Source organism: Canis lupus, chromosome 1 (genome assembly GCF_011100685.1).
Source record: "Canis lupus familiaris isolate Mischka breed German Shepherd chromosome 1, alternate assembly UU_Cfam_GSD_1.0, whole genome shotgun sequence".
Taxonomy (NCBI): Eukaryota; Metazoa; Chordata; class Mammalia; order Carnivora; family Canidae; genus Canis; species Canis lupus.
In genome coordinates this window covers 84,150,421-84,175,047 of record NC_049222.1, presented here as the reverse complement: position 1 = coordinate 84,175,047, position 24,627 = coordinate 84,150,421, and the positions used below count along the sequence as shown (strand labels likewise).

Sequence of the window (24,627 nt, the reverse complement as noted above, 5' to 3'; positions counted from 1 at the left end):
TAATCATTAGTTAAGATATTTAATTAAAAGAAGAGCTCCTTCACTTGCTTCTTACCCACAGCAGTGACTTTCTACCTGTTAATTCATGAAGTTCTGGGAGCACAGGTAGAGTGGGTGTCAAGCTGCCCCAATGATCCCCAGACCATTCCTGTGGGTGGGCATGCACAGGGTCAGTCTCTGGGAGTGTTGGGTATCATCCACATGTAGGCATCAGTACACAGTGCAGATAAGAACATTAGCAAAGTTGGGCCGATGCCAGGAAAGGTTTTAACAATTGACAGTTCCATTTGTTCCATATCTGGCCCATGGACATCGCAGAAGGCTGGTGCCCTTTCACCTTCTGTGCTGTCAGTTGATAGGGTAGCCAACAGCAAGTCTGTCTGGCTGGCAATGTTTCCCTTCTACAGTTGATATACATCCATGTCATCTACAAGGCTAGATTTTCAAGAAAGGAGGAAAAGCCTTGGCAAGCAACTTGGGTATATTTCCAGCCTCATAAAATAAACATTTACCAAGGATCAGTGTAGGGATGAAGCATTATTTTGCCAAAATTCACAATTGCTAAGCAACTGACCTACGAGGCATCCATCAGAAGGTAAAAATAAATGAATGCCTGCCCCTCAGTGAGATTTTCAGGGAAGTTACCAACTCAAAAGCTACCTCCTCTTCATTCTAAAAGGAGTTTATAACATCTCAGCTTGAGGCCTCTGGACATTCTACATTGCCAAGTTCCAGCATCCACGAAAACTGACAGTCCCTGGCCCCTTTTACATCCTGTTTTCAGTTTTCTCCGAATGCTCTCTCTACTGAAGAATTCCCAAACCACTTACTTAAATTTTTTTTAGTTGGAACTAATTTCAAACGTACAAAATTAGGTTTAATTTATATAATCCCAGTTGAGTATTACAGTGGGCACACACCATTCCCATCAGCCCCTCACTGGTAATGTTAACTTTCAGTACTAGATGGAGATGTTGCCCAGTTTCCTCATCCTGTAATTATTAGGAACTTGGAAATATCTTTGCCTCGTGTGCCAATCCTTGAATACCCTTCTGATTATGGGGCTTTTCTTTCTATTGCCCCATCCCTTTCAAGTATTCTCATTTAATTTGCCTTCTTTTATAGGTTCCGATGACCTAGTGAATGAAGCATTTGACTTTGCAAAGAATTTGTGTTCCTTGCAGCTGACTGAGGAGGAGATTGCTTTGTTCTCATCTGCTGTTCTGATATCTCCAGGTAAGGAGGTCTGAGGTCCTGTCCTTAAGAAAAATTTTTAAAAAATAAAAAAAATTAAAAAAAAGTTTTTCTGTCTTTAACAAGTATTACACCTACCCAATCCTACATACTCAGAAGTAATTTAAATTTTCTTGAGCAAGCTTGTGATATTTATGGACAATTCAAAGGAAAGTAGCCTTAAGTTAATTAAAATGACTCATTTTGTCCCACAAGCAAAAGTAGGGTAAGTAGTAAGGGTCACTCCAGATCCAGATAAACAAAAGGTTTCCTTAACAGATTAATGAGGATGAATGACGGCCTAAGTTATGGTTAAATTCTACTTTGATTTTAAGAATAAAGGACACAGAAAACAAATGTCCAGCAAGGTGAAACTTAGTAGAAATATATTTAAGTGAAAGATCCGGCATGAAGACAAAAGTAAATAAAATGTACACCTTCTCTTCTTTAAATAACTCTTTTGTTGGCTTTTCCACCCAAATTAGCAATATTAGAGGCTTTGAAAGGAAGTGAGGACAGCAGAGGGAAAAATTACTCTAATTGAAGACTGGAAAAGAAAGAATCTCTGATGTGGCCGCAGACATTCCTGCACAGAGATCTGACGTCATTTATCTCTGTGACCTTAAACAGTTGCCCCCCAGACAGAGACTCAGTCTCTTCATCTATAAAGTAATAGGTTTGGACTTCATTATAGTAAAGATCATGGAGCATCTGAGTGGCTCAGCCAGTTAAGCATCTGACTCTTGATTCAGGCTTAGGTCATGATCTTCAGGTCCTGAGACTGAGTCCCATGTGGGGCTCTGCCTTCAGCTCTGAGTTTACTTAGGTTCTCTCCTTCTCCCTCTGCCCTTTCCCTACCTCCCCCCATGTGTTCTCTCTCTCTCTCTCTCTCAAATAAATAAATAAATCTTAGAAAAAAAATAAAGATCATGTCTAGCTCTAAAATCCAATAAAAAATACCAAAATTTTTAAAGAAGGTAATATGTGGTATTTATAGATCAAGTAGAACCACAGCAATTGAAATGCTATTTAAAAGTATATGCCAGCTCAAAAATATCTAGAATCCCAAAAAGTACATGGCTCCTTCTTCAACTAGAATGAGAACTCAGAGTCGCTCAGCTGTCTGCTCAGTTAGATTTTGGGTAAAGAGATACCAGTGCCATTTACGGTTCTTTATTGGAACATATTCCTAATAATTTTTATGGCCAAGAGACACATTCTTTCCACAAAATTTACCTTAGAGACTAGATCTCTTCTTATACACTGACAGAGTTTTCAGTGGGGCTGGAAGAAATTAATCTTACCTGTGTTTGCACATACCAACATGTCATTCCAATACCAGTTTCTACACTATTCTATTCTATTCTATTCTATTCTATTCTATTCTATTCTATTCTATTCATTTGAGAGAGAGAGTGAGAGAGACAGAGACAGACACAGAGCAGGGGTAAGGGAAGGGGCAGAGGAAGAGAGAGAATCTTAGGCAGGCTCCATGCCCAGCACAGAGCCTGATATGGGGCTTGATCTTAAGACCTTGAGATCACAGTCCACATTGAAATCAGGAGTTGGATGCTTAACCGACTGAGCCACCCAAGTGCCCCACAGCCTCTACACTTTTTGTCAGTGAGGCTGTATCTAATTATTTTTAAATTTTATGAAGATTTTTAAAGTTGTTTCTGTTTTTATTTAACCACGTTATCAAAAATGGAAATTATCACTTGGCATGCTACTACTAACTGTTTCTTCTGTGGCTCTGGCTAAAATCAAGTTGTGCCTTTAGGCTTTTTTTGTTGTTGGATTTGGGGGGTGGTTTTTGTTGTTTGTTTTGAATCCTACAAAGGTTTCCAGGCCTGGAAGCATAAAGATCAATGGGAGAAATGACAAGAAATAGTTATTTCTGAGAGCAAGTACATGCCAAATAATTTTCCTCCAGTTTCTCATTGCATTTGACCGTTTTCATGGAATATAGTTAAATATAAGACTCATTCTAAGCCTGTGGGTCTGTGATGAGGGAGGTAGTTTCTTCATTCTGGTTCCTGTTCCGTCAAAGAAAATGCTGCAAAATTTACTGTCTTTGTTAGGAATATCTCTGGTAAGTCAGTAAATTCCTAGCAGCAAATTCTTGGGACATGGCATATCCAACCTAAGCAATCCATGAAGGTAACTGCCCCAGACATACGGTAAGCCTATTGTTTATGGATCAGAAATCAGCTGACCTATGAGCCTTTTTCCGAAAAGAACGTACCCTAGTCATCAAATGCTACTGAGTTTGGAAGCATACCATTTGGCTTACTCTACCTTGTGAAGACTCTTCCAGCCCTGGTAGCAGACCCACACTCAGAGGCTTCTGAAGCTCCAAATACCTCGTTTGCCACCATGGCCTAGTGCCATATTCAAAAAGAGAGGAAAGACAGATGTTCAACCAAGGCAGTCTCTATTCGTGCCAGACTCCACCCTTCCCCCATTTCTTGTCATAATAGCCACTGTCTGCTCAGCTCCAGATAGTTTAGGGAAGGGAGAGGGAGGGGAACTTAATTTATTCTGATTGACAATTGTCACTGAAGGCTTTTGTACCCACTTACGTAAGGTTTGCTTAACTGGTGGCCAGACTTGTCTTTACCCTGGCTAGGATTACAGAATTGAGTTTCTCACCTGACCTGAACCGTGTTCAGGTGGATTGTTTCCAGGTTCTTTTCCATGAGTATTTGTTCAGCATTTGGAGACTCTTGATGTCTCTTCAGTGAAGCTCCAACCCGAGGCATTGATGCCGGGCTGAATTTTGTCACCATGGTGTATCAAGCTTCTAGGAAGAAAGGAAGGAAGAAGACGATTTAGGAAGGAAAAAAGAGAAGAATGTAGGATGGGAGAGAGGAAAGGAGGGATTATTCTATCCACCATTTAAAAATTCCATGTGGCAAACGGGCATACAGGACTAAATTTTTGAAATTAATTCATGGTTTATGCTTTGCATTGTAGCATAGCTTATAAAAGGGAAGGGGGATCCTAAATACCAAAAATATTCCTGTGCAATAGATTTTCTTACTTCTGTAATTAATTTTCTTCACAAGTCATTAACTTTTACTTTGAAAGAATCTAACTACATGTCCTAAAAAACAAACAAACAAAAAGAATGAGAGATGTAAATTGTCACAGGTAATAAGAAACATGCTGGTGTTTAAATTAGAACCATTGGGTGCTTCCCTCCATCCTCCTTTCCTGAGTCAGCGTATCTGGCATTACTGGCATCAGGGTATTTCTTGGAAAATATCTGTATTTATCTTAATAACTACATGTCTTCAGAAGCAAACTAGAATTAAGTGATTGAAATAGGTCTGAAACCCACCACCTTATATATGCAGGTGAAAGCTCACATTCCCCACCACCTTCTTACCTAATTCTTTGCCTTTATCAGACCGAGCCTGGCTGATAGAACCAAGGAAGGTCCAGAAGCTTCAGGAAAAAATCTATTTTGCACTTCAACATGTGATTCAGAAGAATCACCTGGATGATGAGACCTTGGCAAAGGTAGGTCCTCAAGATCACAGACCTACGATCACCAAAAGAAAGCACAGTGACGAGAAAAGGGCTAGTTATAAAGCAAGGGTTATCTCTCAGCAGCAACAGTTTCTGGAAGTTACCAAAGATGCATACGTGTTGAGGTGCCCATTTTAAAAGGAGACTAGTAAATTATAGTAGATTGAGAGGAGAATGACTTTCTTTGGGAAGGATGATATTGATGGCTCTCAACCCCAGGCATACGAAGACAAAGGCTAGAAACTAAAGGTGCTTTATATGAGGAACAAAATCTTGAAGCAATGAATCAAGTCCTCAAAATTGACATGCAATGAAGGAAAAGACTGTGTCACTTCAGAAGCCAAGTGAGGGCCAAAGTTAAGAGTAAGGAGATTTGTATGCAAAATAAGAAACAACTATAAAATGCTAAGAATTGCTGAACAAAGGATTAGGCTAACCATTGTGAGGTAGTGAGCTCCCTGGCTTTGGTCATATTCTAGTAGATACTGCTTGGTCTCCTGTCAGGTGTGTTGTAAATCAGAGTCCTCTCAGAGTAGAAGGTTAGACTGATGACTTGTAAATTTTCCTTCAATTCTGATCTTTTCATACAAGATTTGCCCTAGGGTTCCTGCAAAATGGTGAGGTATCCCAGGGGCAAAATGCATGCAACCTGCCACCAATTTCTTGATTCAGCTTAATTAAGAATAGTGATCTTTAAGAAGAGTTCTGAGAAGAGATGTTTATCAGAGTAAAATTCTCATAAGAGGAAAAAGTAATTTTCTAATGATTGATATTCAGCATTATTTTAGATCTTAAAGCATCTTTGATTTCTTAAGAACTGGGATTTTTTTTTTTTTTAGAGGGCAAGCAACTAGGAAATGGAGCATATTTTGTGTTGAGGATGCTAGGAATCCTGGTCTCTATTTATAATCATTAAAACCCTCCCACAGCTCTTTAAAGGTCTTTATTTTTTTAAAAGGGGAAAGATTCTTTCAGAGATATTATCAGATATTACTTAGCACATAGAGAAACTCCTATTAAAAAGTCCATGAATTATGAATTAAATATGCTGTTTCATTACAGTAATGTTTGGTTAAGATAAACACCTCCCTAGGAGAAACATTTTTACACTATAGAGTGATAGTTCTCTTTGGTAGAGATCTTACTTTTTATGTAGGCAAGAACAAGTCACCTGCTTTCTGCACCTCAGTTTTCTCCCTGTCAAGAGCAAAGCTTCTGCATGTTTTCAGATACACCGGGCAGAAGAGATGATTATATACACATCTGTCTCTAAAATTACCCCACAGAAGATACCATAAATTCATCTGGTCAATTAATGGAGGGAGATGTTTCCCATGTTTTGGATCTCCCAAAGACCTTGGTCCCCATATCTACCATCCTAAAATTAAGGTCTTGATATGAGGATAATGAGAATTATCTTTTTTTTTTTTTTTGCTTCTGTACAGATGTCTTGAGGTTCAAATGAGATATGTATAAATCCTCATGCTTACACCATCTTCTACCTCCTGGTGTCCTGAGGGCAGCAATAGGAGGTATTTGGGGTAGAAAGGAAACAGAGAAATTGAAGAATGAAAGATATTTAGTGGCAACAAAAAACAAAAACAAAACACTGACTGTAGGTCACCTCGACTTTCTATTCTCTATCGTTAGTGGGCAAAGTACACAGTTCAGCCCTCTTCTTATAGAATGCTGTAAAACTGGGGACCAGAGAAAGCATTAGAAGAGGATTGTTTCAAAAAAAAAAAAAAAAAGAAGAGGATTGTTTCTTGTATCAAATTCACCAAAGCCAGACGACAAAGCATGGCTTCCACGGGGCATGTGTGCATATAGGGTTTTTATGTGGACCTTTGCTTGTAAGCCAACATTTTAATAGGATGCTTTGTGAAGTAAGGGGGAGGGACCATGAACCAGAATGACCACTGGACTCTGGTTGATCCCAGCCCTGAACTGTGTGGCTTTAGAAGAGTCTCTCTATTTGTCTTAGTCTTAGATTCCTCAACTGTCAAGTGCTGGGGGTTAGGGGCAGGAAGGAATGGGCAAGTGTCTCAAGTTCCCGACCACTTTAACACTGAAAGGACAGTGGTACCACCCACGCATAGGCACACCCTCTCATCAAGCAAGTACTCCCTAAAAGGAATCATTTTATTTGTAGCTAGTAAAAACTATTCTATACCATCACAGATTCTCATCTTTTCAGAAATGTTCCTTCTGCCCCCGTAGTCATGGAACTCTTCTGCCTCCATAAGGCCTCTCAAATAGTGGCAACCATTCTTAATATTTGTAATTTATAGACATGTTAAAGAATCTGGCAGATATCATGAAACCTATCTCGTGTGTGCACATACTTCTAGGGATAGGTTTCATTCAAGTCCAAGGACTCAGGTAAACCACAGTAAGTAGGGTAGATCTGCCTTCTGTGTAAGGCGTAAAGACTGTAGTGCCGACCAGGTTGACCCTGAATGAGTGATGGACATCAGGTGAGAGGGGCAGGGCTCCGACACAGTCATTGGACTTCATCCTGAGAGAATACACAGCCGTGCCCACTTCCTGAAATTAAAGTTCAAGTAGCAGTACCTTACACTTTTGACCAAACTTGGATACAGGGAAGGTGTGAAAATTAGGAATTCTGTATCCATTAACTAGAAGATTTCAATCCTAATGTATTAATCAGTTTATTGATTTATTTTTAAAACGTTATTAAAGAATCTAGTTTTCTTTCCTCATCAACTTTATGATAGTATATAGCACATTTATAATAAATCATTAGAACCCTTCCTAGCTGAGGGACCCTGGAAAAGTCACTTAACCTCTCTGTGCTTCAGTTTCCTCATTAGTAAAGTGTAACTAAAGACAATGTTGAGGTTATCTGGTTATATCACAGCAAATATAAGCAAGGTGCACACTCCATAATTATAGGTCTAGTAGGTAAGTGCTATCATTGTTGTGGACAAAAGGAATGCTGTTTTGGCAGGGAAGCTTTTATCCAAAAGGTGGTATATTTGAGTTAATCACTAGCGGAAGACAACTATTTCAGAAAAGGACATTAGAGGGTTGAGGAGGTGGAATATGGCCTTTCAAGTGATGGGGGAAGTGATAAGAGGTAAGAAAGTTTAAGGTATATTCAAGCTATGAATAATAATTAGATTTGGCTAGGTCCTGGATTTGAAAAGCCAGGAAATGGGATGACACTAGTCACTTTAATTAAGCTCATTTAGAAAGAAAGAAAGAAAGAAAGAAAGAAAGAAAGAAAGAAAGAAAAAGAAAGAGAAAGAAAGAAAAAAAAGAAAAAGAAAAGAAAGAAAAGAAAAGAAAAGAAAAGAAAAGAAAAGAAAAGAAAAGAAAAGAAAAGAAAAGAAAAGAAAAGAAAAGAAAAGAAAAGAAAACCACAATATATATATTCTTAAGCCTCATCTGTTCTCTGAGCTTCACTTTTCCTGTCTGGGAAAGGAGTAGGTTGGACTGGATGGTCATTAAGGTTCCTTCTGTACAATGTTTCTTGGACTCCAAAAGAGAAAAACAAAACTTGCTCCTGACCTCTTTCTTCTTCCATCCCCCAGTGCTCGGCATGGTGCAGTCATGTTAGGGACCCTCTAGAAGTCTTACCATTACAGTGGAGCACCTGGGTAGCCTTCAGCTCGAGGTGTGATCCCAGGGTCCTGGATGGAGTCTGCCATTGGGCTCCCTGCAGGAAGCCTGCTTCTCCCTCTGCCTGTGTCTCTGCTTATGTCTCTGCCTTTCTCTGTATCTCTCATGAATAAATAAATAAAATCCTAAAAAAGAAAAAAAAAAAAAAAGCTTTACCATTACAGTAAGTAAAGAAATAGACTGATTTCACCAAGTCTTGAAGATTCAAATTCATACTTCGTGCACTCCGGTGACCTAGCATAGGCTGCTCTTCTAGGCCCAAAGCCGCAAAGCATGCAGTGTCTATGAAGCCGGCGTCCCAAGGTCAGCAGTCCCGTTGGGCCGTCAGCTGGGGCTCCGTCACCCTGCGCTTTGGGTGCTGATGTGACTCAGTCTGAACCTGTGGTGCTCTTTCTCCTCTCAGCTGGGACCGGCGTGAGCACGGCCGGGGTGAGTGAACGTTTGAACTGCCTGCCAGAGGCTGGCGACAATCCGGTTCTCTGTCCTATGGGCTTCCTTTATGACAGGTCACAAGAATCTGCCATTCCTCCTGCTCTGGCCAGAGGACGGAGGGCAAAGGAGAAAAAGGAGTCAATCTAGCTCTGGCCGGGTTGTGGCAGCGTCCTCACGGCCGAGGGCGAAGCCCGGATCTGGACACCTTGCTCACATCCCAGCCCTTCCCTACGTGCAGCCGCTGGGTCGGGGCCATAGCTGGAGGCTTGTTTGAACAAGTCTTCTCCAGACCATCCTCCTGTTGCATCTCCTGGATAATGAGTCGTGAAATACTGTTCGGTAGTGTATTTATTGGTTCCTAGCGCTCCTGCCAATATGCAACACTCCTGGGTTCTTTTTTGTTGATTTTTGTTTTTAGGATTTTATTTATTGATTCATGAGAGATGCAGAGAGAGAGGCAGAGACACAGGCAGAGGGGGAAGCAGGCTCCCTTTGGGGAACCCAATTCAGGACTTGATCCCAGGACCCCTGGGGGGTCAAGGCCTGAGCCAAAGGCAGAGATGCCCAACCACTCAGCCACCCAGGAGTCCCAATGCTCCTGGGTTCTTGCCCAAAGCTTTACCGAGAAGTTTAAAAGTAGCATACTCCATAATGACACATATCCAGCAGGAAGGCATGGAGTGTGAGTCCAGTGTGAGTCGGACTGCCAAGCACCCTCGCTCCGCCATATGCAGAGGAGAGCGCTGGTTTCTGTTTCACCACAGCTCGAACATTTCTGTCAGGGCCTGCAGTCCATTTCTCCAAACAGTGTTCAATTGCTTGTGCCTGGCCATGTGCCATATAGATGGGCCACACCACCCTTCTGGGTATTTTTAGACTCACAGTTCTGTGCTAGTGGAACTTCTAATTCTTCTAGATGTGGAGGAGTCTAGTGATGATGCTGAAGCTCAGACTCTCCATCAGACTTCTCTTCCTTCCTTTTCCTGGATGGCCAGGAAGTTATTACCTGTCCCCTGTGACTCTCTTCTGATCACTCTTTTTTTTTTTTTCTTTGAATTCAATTTAATTAACATATACTGTATTATTAGGTTCAGAAGTAGAGTTTAGTGATTCATCAGTTGCATACAACACCCAGTGCTCATTACATGAAGTTCCCTCCTTAATGCCCATCACCCTGTTATCCCGTCCCCTCCACTCCTCTCCTCCCCTCCAGCAACCCTCAGATTGTTCCTTATAGTTAAGAGTCCCTGATGGTTTGCCTCTCTCTGTGTTTTCAGCTTATTTTATTTTTCCTTCCCTTCCCCTATGATCCTCTAGGTTTTGTTTTGTTTTTTTTTTCTTAAATTCCACATATGAGTGAAATCATATGATGTATCTTCTTTATCCACTCATCTATCAATGGACATTCTGGGCTCCTTCCATAGCTTGGCTATTGTGGACATTGCTGCTATAAACACTGGGTTGTATGTGACCCTTTGAATCATTATGTTTGTATCCTTTGGATAAATACCTAGTAGTACCATTGCTGGGTCATAGAGTAGCTCTATTTTTAACTTTCTGGGGACCCTCCACACAGTTTTCCAGAGTGGCTGTACCCAGTTTGTATTCCCACCAGCAGTGCAAAAGGGTTCCCGTTTCTCCACATCCTCGCCAACATCTGTTGTTTCCTGACTTGTTAATTTTAACTATTCTTCCCATTATTCTTTCTAAGCCTTTGCTGCCTGGGAAGATGTCCCGCCACATCCCTTCATCCATAGGATATTAGTCTAAGATTGTACCATATTAATGAAAACAGAGTGGAGAGCTCAGGTCAACTGTGGAAAGAGACTGCCCTGGACTAGAATGGCTGTACCAGGTGGTGATAAATCTGGTTCTTTGATGTTCATCTCCTTCTCCGATCATCTGGAAGGTTCCAGCCTTCCCAGGGAGAACTGTGATGGGTTAGGCTGAGACAAGTACAAGCCAACAGATACACTAACTTCTTAATTCCTCAGTCTGTTTCTGGCGTAACTGTAGCACAACCGTATCATCAACATGGAGAGGGAAGTTTCTCCTGGTATTATAGAACCAAGTTACTAAATAAAAGCTGACAAGATGAAAGGCTTAGACAGTCCTATTTCACATGTTCATAAGTTGAAATTTTACCATAAAGAAATCATTCCTGGTCATTGTCATAGGAATGGTACTCTTTTGATACAAATTTAGAAAAAAAAAAAAAAAACATGTTGATTCACAGATAGAGCCTATGAAGCAAATACTGACTAGAGATCCATGAAAACTGCACAGGGTCATTTACACTGACATTCATTGCTTTCTCAATGAGGTCAAAATAGGCTATGCCCTGATTAATAATGGAATGTTTAGATCTAAAACCTGTTTTCTTCTTGCAAGACACTAGATGTTACACTGGAATTCTTAGTAGGTGGCTCTCAGGACTTGGGATCAATTTAATCTTGAGCACTTGAGGAGGCCCTACCCAGGTGATGAGCCTCCCCATTCCTCTTTCTATTTGGCTAGGAACTTGTCTCATAATTCAAGTATTTTCTATGCTTTTTAAAAGTATAGCACATGCTGATAAGTTTTTAAATCATAAGTCCATATAGATAGCTCAGTGAATGATCACAAAGTTAACATACCCACATAACCACTGCCCAGGTGAAACCGGGCACCCCGGGAGCCCCGCTCAGGCTTCTCAGGCTTCCTCATGAGGGTATTTATGCTTTAAAATAACCCAAGGATAGGCAAAACTATAGAAAACAATTCAGCATGTTACCCAAGTTTTTAAATTCCAAATCCATACTCAAGGAGCATAGCTTTGTCCTGGGGCAGTTTTCTACTTCAGCACATGTTTATGATGAGTGTGTACTCTGTGCCAGATGCAAGGCAGAAAATGGGGATCACACATGGCCTTGGCCTTGGGCAGTCTCCTTGCAGAGTTCCTGTGAAAGACCAGATTGCTTTGGTCCATTTTAGCTGTTCCAAGTTTGCTGGCATATGCTGCATGTCCACCACCCAGAAATGCCAGGGTTTCTCCATCAGACTAATGGTCTGTGAGTAAGAAGAGAGGTCTTGATGTGATTCCTCACACATCAAGTTGCCAAGTTGATGTATTCATTAGAATTCTTTGGTAACAAGTAATAGGAACCAACTCACACTAGTTTAAGCAAAATAGAAGAATGGAGAGATCGCTCATGGAACCTAAGGATGAAACACAGCCACCATTCAGGAAGGCACTAGAACAGGGAGTTGGGAAGCCTTCATAATTCTCCATCCCACGTGTTTATCTCTCTTTAGGCATCTCCTTCATTCTTCTCCCTCCCTGAACACCAGCTAATTCTCCTTCCCTGGTCCACATGGTGAAATAGGGTAGCTCTTAGCTTCTTCAATTACTTGTAGGTTCTGCTACATTTAGAAAGTAACTTGCTGGTTCTCAGTCTGATTCCAGACTCCAGCCCCAACTGAGTGGGTGTCCGCTCTCACTTTAGTCAGTCCACTCAGCATGGAGGCCAAGGATGGGGAAAGGAGGGCCCAGGAGGGCTTACATCCTGACAGGTATCTCAAGTTCAGTATTACAATTCTGATCCACACATCCAGGTTTAGCTAAGCAAACACCCAGAAAAACAAAAGTGAATGGGCATGCGAAATCGATGTATTTAACCTCCCTTGACATGCCCGGTTTTTATCAGTGCTTCTGGAGTTTCTTCTATTGGTGTCAAATCAGTGTCTGCTCCCTGCTTCAGGCTGGAGGGCATCCTGATGGCCTGGAAGCCCCTATGGACAAGATCACTAGTTTTCCAAATGTACTAGTTATAAACGTACTAGTTATAAAATGGTGGATTTTCTCATAAAACTACCCTCTTGAAAAGAAGCATAGGATTATGATCCCTCCTCCAACAGCTGCTTTTTCTTCTCGTAGACCCTGTGGGTATAAGCCAAAGCTTCCTTCTTATAAGAAATGCTTGTCATGAGAGAGAGATATGAATGCGACAGTGCCTTTTACTAGACCCAGTGTCTCCCCCTGCTCGGGGGATTATTGAAACATGAAAATAATTTCACGATTATTTGAAATCAACTACCCCCTCCATCTCCAAATGCTTGTGGATCACTTCCCTACCTGTTTAAAAAGTTGTTTAGCCATTAACTGCCACTGAGGCTCCTTTAAGCTCCCTTTGAAATGGAGGTTCCCCCAGCTGCAGTACATAATATTAATGAGCAGTAAGTGACTGCCTGCTGCTCCCTCCACCAGGCCCTTCTGGGCTCTAACACTGCCACTGCCTCTTCGTGCCCTCCTGGCCCTTCATGCCTCCGGAGTGAAGCACGTCCCCGGCCCCATGTCTAGCTCCACAGCTGAATAGATGCCTCTAAACTGGCCTCCTCCAAGAGCACACAGGTTAGGGAAGCTCTTTGCCTTCCTTAGTGCTCTTGCTCGAGCAGCCCCCGTGCTCGTCACAAAAAAGCAAATTCTCATCATCGGGCCCATTATACAAATGAGAAGCAGGGACAAGATCCAAATCCCATAAGTAGGTCCTGAACCAGACGTTCCTTAAACCCCAGGTTGGGGGCAGGAAAGAAGCAGGAGTCCACATTCACTTTTCAAAACCGAAGACACTAAGTTAAGTATTTCCAATGCAGGTGAGCGACTAAAGAAGGGTGGTCCTCTTAGGCATTTAATGAGAAATTAATGCTTAGCTAAGAGGACAGTTCCTCCCCTTCATTAAAGAAGCAGAAACAAGCTTGAAGAATTGTAGTATATAGGATTCCACTTTATGAATAACAGTTTATTAAATGAGCAAGTGACTAATTGCTACGAGAAAATGAAAAACAGTATGACTTTGCTTTTTCGTTTCAACAAAGTGAATGGCTGATTTCCCCCATGCATTAACACATGACTCGATTTTCAGTAGTTGGTTAAAGTTTAAGTGGGGTTCTTGCCCTCTGTATCTTTTGGCTGAACAAGCATGGCCTTGACTGTTCATCTCCTTGAAGGAAGCATTATGTGAGAGTGGAAGCATAACACCTAATGCATATATCGCCACCACGTGCTGGGCACTGCTCTAGACAGTTTGTGTTGACTCGGTTCACCCTTACAACCCTCTGAGGTAGGGACCAATTGATGGATAACAAAGCTGAGAAATAAGTGACTTGCCCAAGATCACACAGCTATAATAGCAGGTGCAGTACTCAAACCCAAGCAGTCAGGCTTTAATTTTTTTCTAATTTTATTTATCTGAGAGAGAAAGAGAGAAAGAACAAGAGAAAAAGCACAAGTGGGGACAGGGAGAAGCAGACTCTCGCTAAGCAGGAAACCCGATGTGGGACTTGATCCCAGGACCCCAGGATCATGACCTGAGCTGAAGGCAGATGTTTAACCAACTGAGCCACCTAAGTACCCCCAAGCAGTTGGCTTTAAAACCCATAGTTTTTGTTTTTAATCATTAGTCTAATCCTCTCTGTGTTGTATTTGCATGCCATCGGGAATTCCAGAATTCCATTACTTATCCTCCACCAAACTAATGGAGCTAAGCAAATGAAACCTCCCCTCTCTGAGGATGATAAATTCTATCTCTGCCTCCTGAAAAGGAGCTAACTTTTCACTCAGCTCCCAGGACTGTTTCAAATATGATAAAGAGTTTACTTTTCAACTGTGAAAATCAGCTGTAAATGTATGAGATTTGAACCTCTGTAACAGTGTTTTCTGATGTCCAGTCGATGGACACAGCCCAACAGTATCCTGGAAATGTTTGTTTCAAATAGGGAGGCTGAGCTCCACCTAGACTTACTGCAACAGAGTCCCTAAGAATACATCCCAGGAATCTGCATTTTTAGGAAGCACCCCAGTGATTCTTACACAGAGTAAAGGTTGACAGTCATTATAGAATCACATCTGGAAGTTTTGGGAGCTCTGCATATCATCAGTTCAACTGTAGATGATTATAGAAAGCTTCCAAAGCCTCTCTGCATCCAACTGCTATTTCAGGGAGATTGTAATGTGTAAGAAGTGTTCCAAATTGTTGTAGCCTCCGTCTGTGTGAACCAGCTGGTCGGGAGAGCTTGGATAATTTCCCAAGAGACCTCAGTTACGTGGACCTGGTATACTCTTTACCTATGAAAATATAGAAAAGACACCGTTTTCCACCCCGGATCCAAAGTAACTCTTTCAGAATGCGATTCTGATCGTCTTGTTTGCTGAAAACCCTCCCAAAGAGCCCTTATGTAGACTTGCATATACTGGCCAGGCCCATCTCTCCATCTTTTCCCTCCAATGTGCTCACTCACTGCTCTGATCTCCTGGTGTGCCACGTACCACAGCATCTTTACCCATGGCCCCCCAGTGCCTGTCATGTACCCCAGCCTCTAGCCAGCTCTCACTCTCCCTTCAGAGCTCAGCTTAAGGGTCCTTCCTCATGGAAGCTTTCCTTGGCCTGACCGGAGTCAGAACATTCTGTTACCTTCCACTTCTAGCCAATTCCTGCATGGCACCCACCACAGTTTTTCAGTCTGCCTCTGACTGTGTGATACCATGACTCACATCTGTCTTCACAAGCAGGTTCTTATAAGCAAGAACCCATGTCTTGGGCACTTTAGTGTCCAACAGAGTACCTGCTACAATGTAAGTGACCTCATGTTGGAAAGACAGCCTTAATTCTCAGTCTAGAATTTAACATCCATTCTATAAACAGAGATTTCACATTTTTTATTTCTACCTCTATCGTCAAACAGCCATGGAAATGGATAGTCTGAACCCCAAACTTCTTTATGTGTTCTAGATCTCTTTAATGAATATGTCAACAGCTCTAATCCTGATGCTATTTTTGAATTGCTCCTGGTGTGGTTATATAGTCATTAGTTGTTAAAAGGAAAGTTAATGAAAGTGGAAATTTCTGATTTTGAAGAGCCACAAAGTAACTAATTATCTATTTCCTCTTTTACTTCAAAGGCTGATATGGTTTCTTATTATTGAATGGGGTAGGGAGCACAGCGAGCCTAATTGGTGATTAGATGGGGTTTATTTAATTTTATATTTTATCATCACTTTCCAGTGTACCTTTGGTCAGCTATATGAACTATCAGGATTATCTTTTGTGAGAGTGTTCTCCACATGAGAACACATCTTATTCCAACAGTAGTTTGATCACAATGACATTAGCTGATTTTGACATAAAATGATGATTATAAAATATTATAAATATGTTAAAAGCGAGAATTGTTCATCTCCTAAGACCTATGTAGCATTTAGCAAACTGTGGACATTTTAAGTTTTTATAAAACACTATCTTCTGAGTATTTGAACTCAAAAAAAAAAAAAATCACATCCCACATGATACATATGTACCAAAATCTAGCAATTATAAGTGGATATTCCCCCACGAGTTTTTTTTTTAAATGCCTCCCTGAGGAAACAAGAGCCAGTGACCTCCCAAATTCTCTCTTGATTAAATATAGGTTTCATTTTATGCATTACAGTGGAAAAGAACGAGAAAGATCCAGGCAGGCTAGTGAGCAAAGCAGTCCCAAGAATTATGGATCACGCCTCGTACAGTTTAGATTACACCTTCCTCGCATGGTCGCCTTCCAAAACTGGAAATCTCACGTTCATATCATAAAAATCTGTGGGAAATGATAGATAATATTAGCTCCCAATCGGGTTCCATGCCTACACTACTCTTAGCACTATTCTGTGAATTACATCGGTCCACACAACAACCCAAGAGGTAGGAACTGTATGAGTGGGCCCATTTTACAAACAGGAAAACCGAGACAGAATGTATCACGGCCATACAGCCATCTGGCTATTTTGGGATCAGGATTCTGAGTCAGTCGGCCTGGCTGTGCAAAGCACCCACTCCTAACGATTAAACTCGACTACCTCCCATACACACTTTATTTAAGAGCAGTGAATCAGGAAGCTTGGCCCCCGCTCGCTTGCTTTCTCTGTTTTCCCTTTAGAGGATGGGGGGGTCGGGGTGGGAGGGGCGCTTTGTTTTGTTTTGTCGGAAAGGAGAAGCAGCCCAAAGTGAGCTTTCCTTTCTTTCTGAACATCTTTTTTTTCCCAAAGCCACTTTCCTTCATCCGAGGCCAGGAAGGACACGGATTCAGAAGACAGAGCACTAATGAGCTTCCTTCCCCCTCTGTGCCCCCCCTCCCCACTCCCTCCTGTCTCTCCCCACTCTGCAGTTAATAGCCAAGATCCCCACCATCACGGCGGTCTGCAACTTGCATGGGGAGAAGCTGCAGGTATTCAAACAATCACATCCAGACATAGTGAATACACTCTTTCCTCCATTATACAAGGAACTCTTTAATCCCGACTGTGCCACCGTCTGCAAATGAAGGCGACCAGAGGACTGTCTCCTAGTCGGGAAAGGCATCACCGTTAAGACAAAAGCAATGTGTTCATGAAGACTTAAGAAAAAAAAAATGTCTACTGCAACATTAGGAATGTCCTGCACTTAATAGAATTATTTTTCACCGCTACAGTTTGAAGAATGTAAATATGCACCTGAGTGGGGCTCTTTTATTTGTTTGTTTGTTTTTGAAATGACCATAAATATACAAATAGAGGACACTGGGTGTTATCTTTTTTTTTAATTTTATTTTATTCGGGTATGTTTTGGGAGACAACTGTTTATAGAATTTTATTGTAGATATATACGAGAACAGAGCGGTACTTTACATGATTACTTTCTCCTGTTAATTGTTCAAATATAATTTAAGAAAATCCCACTTGATAGGCTTACCTATTTCTATGTTTTTAGATAGTTGATGCATGTGTAAATTTGTAGCTGTCTTGGAAAGCACTGTGCATGTATGTAATAAGTATATAATATCTGAGAATATTATATATGACTATTACGTATACCTGCACATGCACTGTGGCTTAAAATACCATACCCACTAGCGAAGGAGGTTCAGTCAGGCTCTCTTATATTATTTCCCTTCTGTGTTATATGTTACCTTTACGTTAGACAATCAGGATTTTGTGTTCCCAGCCAGACTTTACAACTATCGTGTACAGCAGGATGGTACCAATTCAGAGATAAGTCTATAAAGGAGTATATATAATGCACGGCCTCTGTATAAGAACTCTATCTCTATCAGTGACAACAAAGCCTTGTCAGGATGGTAAATATTGGGGGGTGGGGGCGGGGAAGGATTTGGAGCCATTTTCCTGTTTTAAGAATTAGGCCACAGATAATATTTGAAGTCCAGGACTTTTTTTTTTTTTTTAACCAGCAATCACTGTTTCCTATTTTTCACCTAGACAGGCAAAATACTTTTTTTTTTTTTTTTTGGCTTTCAGGCTGGGAAAGAAACTGATTTTGGTGCTCCGCAGAGAAATACAGACTATAGGTCTGACCACCAGCAATTTTTTCTAATAAAATTAGAGTCACAGAGGAACTCAGAACCCAGGGTCCGGATGCCATTTCATGTAAATGTGTTCTCTCTAACCTGTTTTGGTTTGGTTTGGGTTGTGGAGGGGCTTCTTGGTTTGTTGTTGTTGTTTGTTGTTGTTGTTGTTGCTGTTAGGGTTTTATTTTGTTTTTGGCAAAGGAGAGGTAGAAAGAACACATACAAAGTAAAGAAGTTGTTCTTTATATGCATTCTCTTTGCTAAGTTTGTTAGAAAAAGCAGCAATAAAGGGGGAGGCAGGATTTTATATGTCCTTCTAATGTGGGGCCTCTAATTTCTCTCAACTCCAAAATGCTGTACTGTAAACACAGAACTCCACAGATAACAAAAACACATCTGAGTTATTCTGTAGAACTAATACACCTCAAAGCCAAAACTATTTCCTATGCAGTTTAAAACTGCATCTGCATCATCCGTCTAGCCTGGGCTTTTTTTTTTTTTTTTTTTTTTTTTTTTTAAGCAACTTGTACAAAGTACAGAATGCAGGAGGCAAGGTGAGGCTTACTGAATTCTGACTTCCTAGGACAAGTCTCCTCTCTCCCCCTGCTCTCCAAGCAAACAGAGTACTGGGAAAGCATAAACCCCAAGCAGCCTGTTCTGCCTACAGTCTGGAGGCCCTATGCCTTTGATCTTAGCTGATCCCAGACGAGAGCTTTTAAAAAGGAAGCTAGAGCTGAGTTTTGTGCAAAAGACAGTGGAATTCACCATCTCCTGTAGGCACAGCCCAGCCACCAGCTCACGAGGTGCTGCCCTTTCCTCCTTAGCAAACACACACACACACAGACACACACGCAGGTGTGCACACCTGCTTCGTGAAGTTTCCATCAGGGGAAATTTTGATTTCCCTTTCATCTTTGATGCTCTCCTGAAGTTACATGGTCTTGAGAGCCATCTCTGAGAGGCCACAGAACCCCTCCTTGATGATCAGTCGTTAGTGATAGTCTTTTTTTCTAGAAAGCAGGGCCTTTGCCCACCTCATGATTGATGAATTCCAAGCCAGTGGGGAAAAACAAAAAGGCTTTAAAATAATGACTCTCCTTCTCAACTACTGTTATATTCAATTAATTTAACTACATTGAACCAAATTACCTTTGGTGTCTAAGAAGACAGCTGCAGACTGCATATTATGCTGCTGCAGGGACTTGGTTGTTTCTGGTGTAAATGTCACTCCTGCTAGCTCTTTGTATAAAGAATTAATTCCAAGAGTCATATTTCCTTCTAATGGAAAGATTACTTTACTGATTGCTAGGAAAACAGGGTAATGGAAGGCGCTCAATTAAACCAAGCCGTTTCCAAATGCAATGTATGTTTTATGATTGGCTTGTGATAGGCAATGCTTAATGTGTCTACTTGGGGTTTCCCTTTGAGCTTTGAACTTATGTCAAACTTTGTTTTCATTGTTCCGTTGGCCTAGTGTTTTCCATTGTCGGCCTGTAATTCCTGCTCCGTTGCAAAGGGAATCATTCGTTTCCTCCAATTTACCTTAGAGGATTTAAATTGGCTCAATTGATGAAGTGGCTGAGAATTTTTTCCTCCCTTGTCCCATGGGTGATGTAGGAAAAGGATTGTTCCCCGCATTTGCCTCAAGAGGTACTGGATTTGAATTTGTTTGTCGTTTCCACTAGTGCAAGCATTTCACTGGGACGGCGTGAACCTTTTGAAGCGAGGGGACAGGAAACAGCTAGCGATTGAACCAGAACAAAACAGTGGAAAACCAGTACATGCTCAGCCCGCTTCAGTTGAGAAGAGAGATTTCCATTTTGCGCCCCAGTTGCCAAATCTGTCCCTGAAAAGAGAACCAGGTCATATTTTCAGTGGTAACAAATGCCTTTAAAAGCTGCCTTTTGAACATCTTCTGTGACTACATCCCAAGGTATTTTGAAATTTGGTTGAGAACAACTTTCTTTACCACACACAATCTTTGTCCCTTCCCTACGAAGACTCACAAGTATCCACAACACCTTCAGGCACTGGATGAAAGAACCCATGATCTGTACTCTTCACTTCATGCTTCGTAAATGACAATCACTGCTTGATGCAGATGTTGCACTGTAGCCACTCAGGGATGTTTCATTTAAAAAAAAAAAAAAAAAAGTACATCAAGAAGGAGGGAAAATAAAACAGGAAAATGACAACAAAATGTAAATGGCATAAATTAAATATGCCAATGAGAGAACCTCTCTGACAAGGCTTTCAGAACAATAAGCAGTAACTTCCTGTTGTTAACTGTGTGGACCTGCTAGAAAGTTGCACACGAATAAGGACAAGTTAGTCTCATTTTCTAAAAGCTGCTAAGAGCCAAATAATCCAGCTGCCCTATTAATAGGAATATGTGTCTCCCGAGCAAACCCAAGCTTCCTATACAAGTCCTGAACAAGGAAAATACAGAAATCTAAGTGGTGTTAGCTGAATCTGACAACTTAGGTAAAGCTGCGTGAATTCAAATTCCAGTGTTTCTATGATCTATAAAAAGGGAAGGCAAATTTTGGAGGGAATATAGGAGAAGAAGGAATTCTAAATCTGGCTTAAGATGCCACACATACTACCGTCCATGATCTGGGTCATCTTTGTATCCTTTATTTTGTGGCTCTTTTTTTTCTCCAGAGCCTGAAAGTCCAGGGTAGAGATGTACTCTACAAACATACCTTTTCTGGATTTGCCTTGTTTGAATATAGTCTTCAGCGCTCTGGAATAAGGACCACTGTGTAGGTATAAACAGTGAATCTAGTGGTCTCTTGGATAATTTGACTTCTTGGGCAGAATCTGTGACACCTTAAATCACAGTGAACTCTGGACATTAGCAAGAGGTGCCAGGGAGACAATAGTCCATTTCCTATCGTAGCTGCCTTGTTCGACACATAACGTCACAGCAGTCAAGTTAAATTGTTTGTAGAAAGCCATGCACATGGCTAGTCAACTCACGCTCACTCTCTACAATCCCATGTGTACCAGGCTTGAATGCAAAAGCAATTCTTCTGTCCCAAGGACAACCTAAAACTTAACCAGCCTTTTTTTTCCCCAAAAAACATCAGTCAGATGTAAATGATGTCAGTTTTGTTGCACGTTGTTTCCATTTATTACAGAGGCAAGGACAAATTCTACTGCTATTGGAAATTAGAAGAATTTCTGACTCTCTTTTTCTCTGTAAACTTTTGCTTCCCATGAAGTCACTACAGTTGGCAGTAAACTCAGGCAAGGATGCCTGTGTCCTGACAGAGCCACCTTTCAATAGCACAGCAATAACTTGAAAGTATGCATCTGTAGTGAAACTTTGCACAAAGTCCCCTGTATAAAGAAGACGAAAAGTCCACTATCTGCTTTAGATAAAGTGGCATTTAATATTTTTCTTTCCAACTGCTAATAAAAGCAGCAGCCTGGTATAGGAAACCATGTGGGTCTTTAGATGGAGTTGCCAACCTGTCTTTGGAGGGGCAGCTGGGGGCAGGGCAGGGGAGGGCACAGGGCTCAGGACCAGAGGTACGTGTTCATTTAAAGCAGGAGCTAAAAAGTGAAAAGCCTAAAGAGCCAGGGAGTTGATGCAAATGAGGGAAAGCAGCCCAGTGGCCAGCTGGCAAGGAAATGCCCCATGGGTAAAGGGACTTCCGAGAGTGAACTAAAGCACAAGTTTTGCTCAAGCTTCTGAATCTTACAACATCTCTCTAGTTTAAGTGATGTCCGTTGATTCAGAGCTCAGGGCCGACCCAACCAACACGTCTCCGAGCAGAAGAGGGTCTGCAGTTTGCAACCTCTGGTTTCAGGCAGAGTTGAATGTAGGGGCCCGTTTCCTGGAGCAAGTGTGGCCAGACAGGACTCCGCATGAGTCAGAGTGGGGCGCGGGTGGGGGCCAAGCTCTTGCCCACTGATCCTGCATTTCTTTTCCTTACCTGACCATCACTGCCAGAGGACATAGCAAGAGTTGGGTTGAAAAATAACCAGCAGTCTAAAAATGCAAGCGATTCAATTTAACGATGGCTTAGAAGAGACGCTTCTATTTGTCTTGCCCAAATTCCTAGCCTCATAGAGCCAGGTGGCTGGCTTTCTGGCCACTTTTTTTTTTCTAAACACCAAACACACAATTTTTACACTTTTGAGTCCCTGATGCGTCTCTTTAAATGTGTGGTGGCTTCGATATCTGTGACAAGTTTTGATTTTCCCTTAGCAGTATCTGCAGAACCTATTCCGTAGTCATGATCACATAGTCCTCCACGTTCTCAAGTGCGGGACCTGGGATTCCTATGCAGCAGATGGAGGTTGTGTGTTTGTGCACTTTTTGCCTAAGCTGCTGAAAATCCTCCGAAGTGAATTGGCCATAGTGATCTTTGCCTCCTGCATGACTGTAAGCACGACCTCCAGTGGATCAGAAAAAGCAGCTCAGTGATTGTTCTCATGGCCAAAACTAAAGCACAAGGTGACCGGCATTGAATAGACCCAGTTGAGGGAGGCGCAGGGTGTCCACCCCCAGCTGGGCGGCACGATCCTTCTATTAAAACCAGACTCCTCTGGCGGTGGCTGGAGGGGGGCATCTCCATGCCTCCATCGCGACCACACACAGACACACATAAGGTATGTCTGAAAAGCTCCAGATCGCACATCCAAGCACAGTACTGTCTGCTTCATCTAAGGAACACACACACACACACACACACACACACACGAGTGCAAACTACACCCACAGAAAACTGCATATGTATTGTAGAAATGTAGAGGAAAAATAAAAATATTTTTTCAAATGTAATTACTTTTAATATATGCTTGTGGAAGGTCTAATACAATGTATGCTGTCTCTGTAATTTTTGCTGTAAATAACTGGAGACAGTGGATACACTGATTTTTCTATGTCTCTGTTTAAGCTTAAGACTTTGTAACAATTTTTTTAGAGGGGGAAAAACCAACAAAGAGCAAATATGTACTTGCTTCCTTTCTGCGTGTTGTGCGTGTTACGTACTTCTCAGAAACTGGTTGTTAACAGTTTAAGCATCTTGACGGGTCATTGGTGTTAAGTGTACGCTTCTTTTTGTAATACAGCTGAGAAAGGGACAGGGCTGTCAATTAAATCTGCTCCAAAGAATTTGTATGGAAGATTGGCCTAAGACCTGCAAACGCTATCTGAACTAGACAATGTGAGAAAAGAAAGCTTAAAAAAAAAAAAAAAAAAAGGTTGCCTGAGTTAAGTCATCTTTCCTTGTAGCAAGTGTGGCTTTGTCCAAATCCTTTCTGCATGGACTAGCTTAAGGAACACAAACTCTGCTTTCCGATGAACAAAATATTTTTGTACACGTTTATTTCTTATGAGTAACCTGAGGTCAGATCACTCATTCGCTGAAGCCATAACTGACCTTCACCAAATAAATGTTGTCAAGAACCTGAGGGAGGGTTGGGAGACACCAAGAGAAAGGAAGATTGAAGGTGTCACGAGCTGTAACAACACAGGCAGGAGCAAGTCTGATGAACCTGATGCTTTTCCTGCATCCCAGATATGACTTTAAAGGCTAGTATTTTATGATGATCGATTTATAATAAAAAAAGATATTTAGATTTAAATGAGACTTTCCAATATTTTTTAAATCCCTGACAACGCTTCCCTGCTTTTAGGATTGAGAGAAATGATTTTCATCTACTTCCAACATTCAGAGATTTACTTTTTACGTTAGCTCCAGCCTACGCGTGTAAAGTGAAGAACCACTCCAAGTCCTCCAGCGGTTGGAACCAGAGCTGTTGGGGGGCTTAACTGTACCTTCCAACCAAGATGACACCTTGAAGGGGCAGCTGTGAGGTGCAGTTGATACAGCATGCACACCACTGCTGGCGATGCACAAAGGCTGCATTGCCAAACACATGTAAAATTAAAGTATTCACTCTAAGACGCATAATAATTATACTTTTTTAAAAAGCATAATGCCTCCTATAGTCACCATTGATTTTTCTGGAGCTTAATTACATTATTACCTTGTATTATTATTGGCCTATAGAGGCCGAAGGCAAACTGCAAATAAACCCGGTGACATATAGTTTTAAAATCTACAATTTTCTGATCTCTCTCTCTCCTTGTTTAATATATAAGCCCTCATTTCTGTGTATGTGAGTAAAACTGCAGCCTGAGTCATTTAGGAAGTAAGCATTGAGTTGTTTTTTTATTATTATTATAAATATACTAGAATAAAACAGCACTCCCTAACAATTAAAAAAAAAGAGTTTTATATTACTTTAGAATGTAATAGATTTTTGTCCTTATTTTATGTCCTGTAAATTATTAGTTGATACTGTTAGCATTCCCAGATAATGCACACATGATTTCTGAATGTTTTCTGTAAATGACAATCAATGTTTATGAAGTTCCCTCCTTTAATGCTGAACAAAATTAAAAGAAGAAAA

At 41.3% G+C, this 24,627-nt stretch overlaps 1 protein-coding gene across 2 annotated transcripts in view; it reads left to right on the top strand.

Annotated features, from left to right (window-relative positions):
* RORB (RAR related orphan receptor B) overlaps positions 1 to 24,627 on the top strand; it is a 200,334-nt gene that overhangs the window by 171,999 nt on the left and 3,708 nt on the right. The window contains exons 8-10 of one of the 2 annotated variants that reach the window (XM_038527076.1): positions 1,126 to 1,236; positions 4,646 to 4,758; positions 17,020 to 23,411. In XM_038527076.1, coding sequence (XP_038383004.1) covers positions 1,126 to 1,236; positions 4,646 to 4,758; positions 17,020 to 17,175 — 380 coding nt within the window. In that variant the 3' untranslated portion in view covers positions 17,176 to 23,411. Of the gene's footprint in view, positions 1 to 1,125; positions 1,237 to 4,645; positions 4,759 to 17,019; positions 23,412 to 24,627 lie in introns of those variants that run through there. The other variant, XM_038527077.1, reaches the window with a different exon arrangement.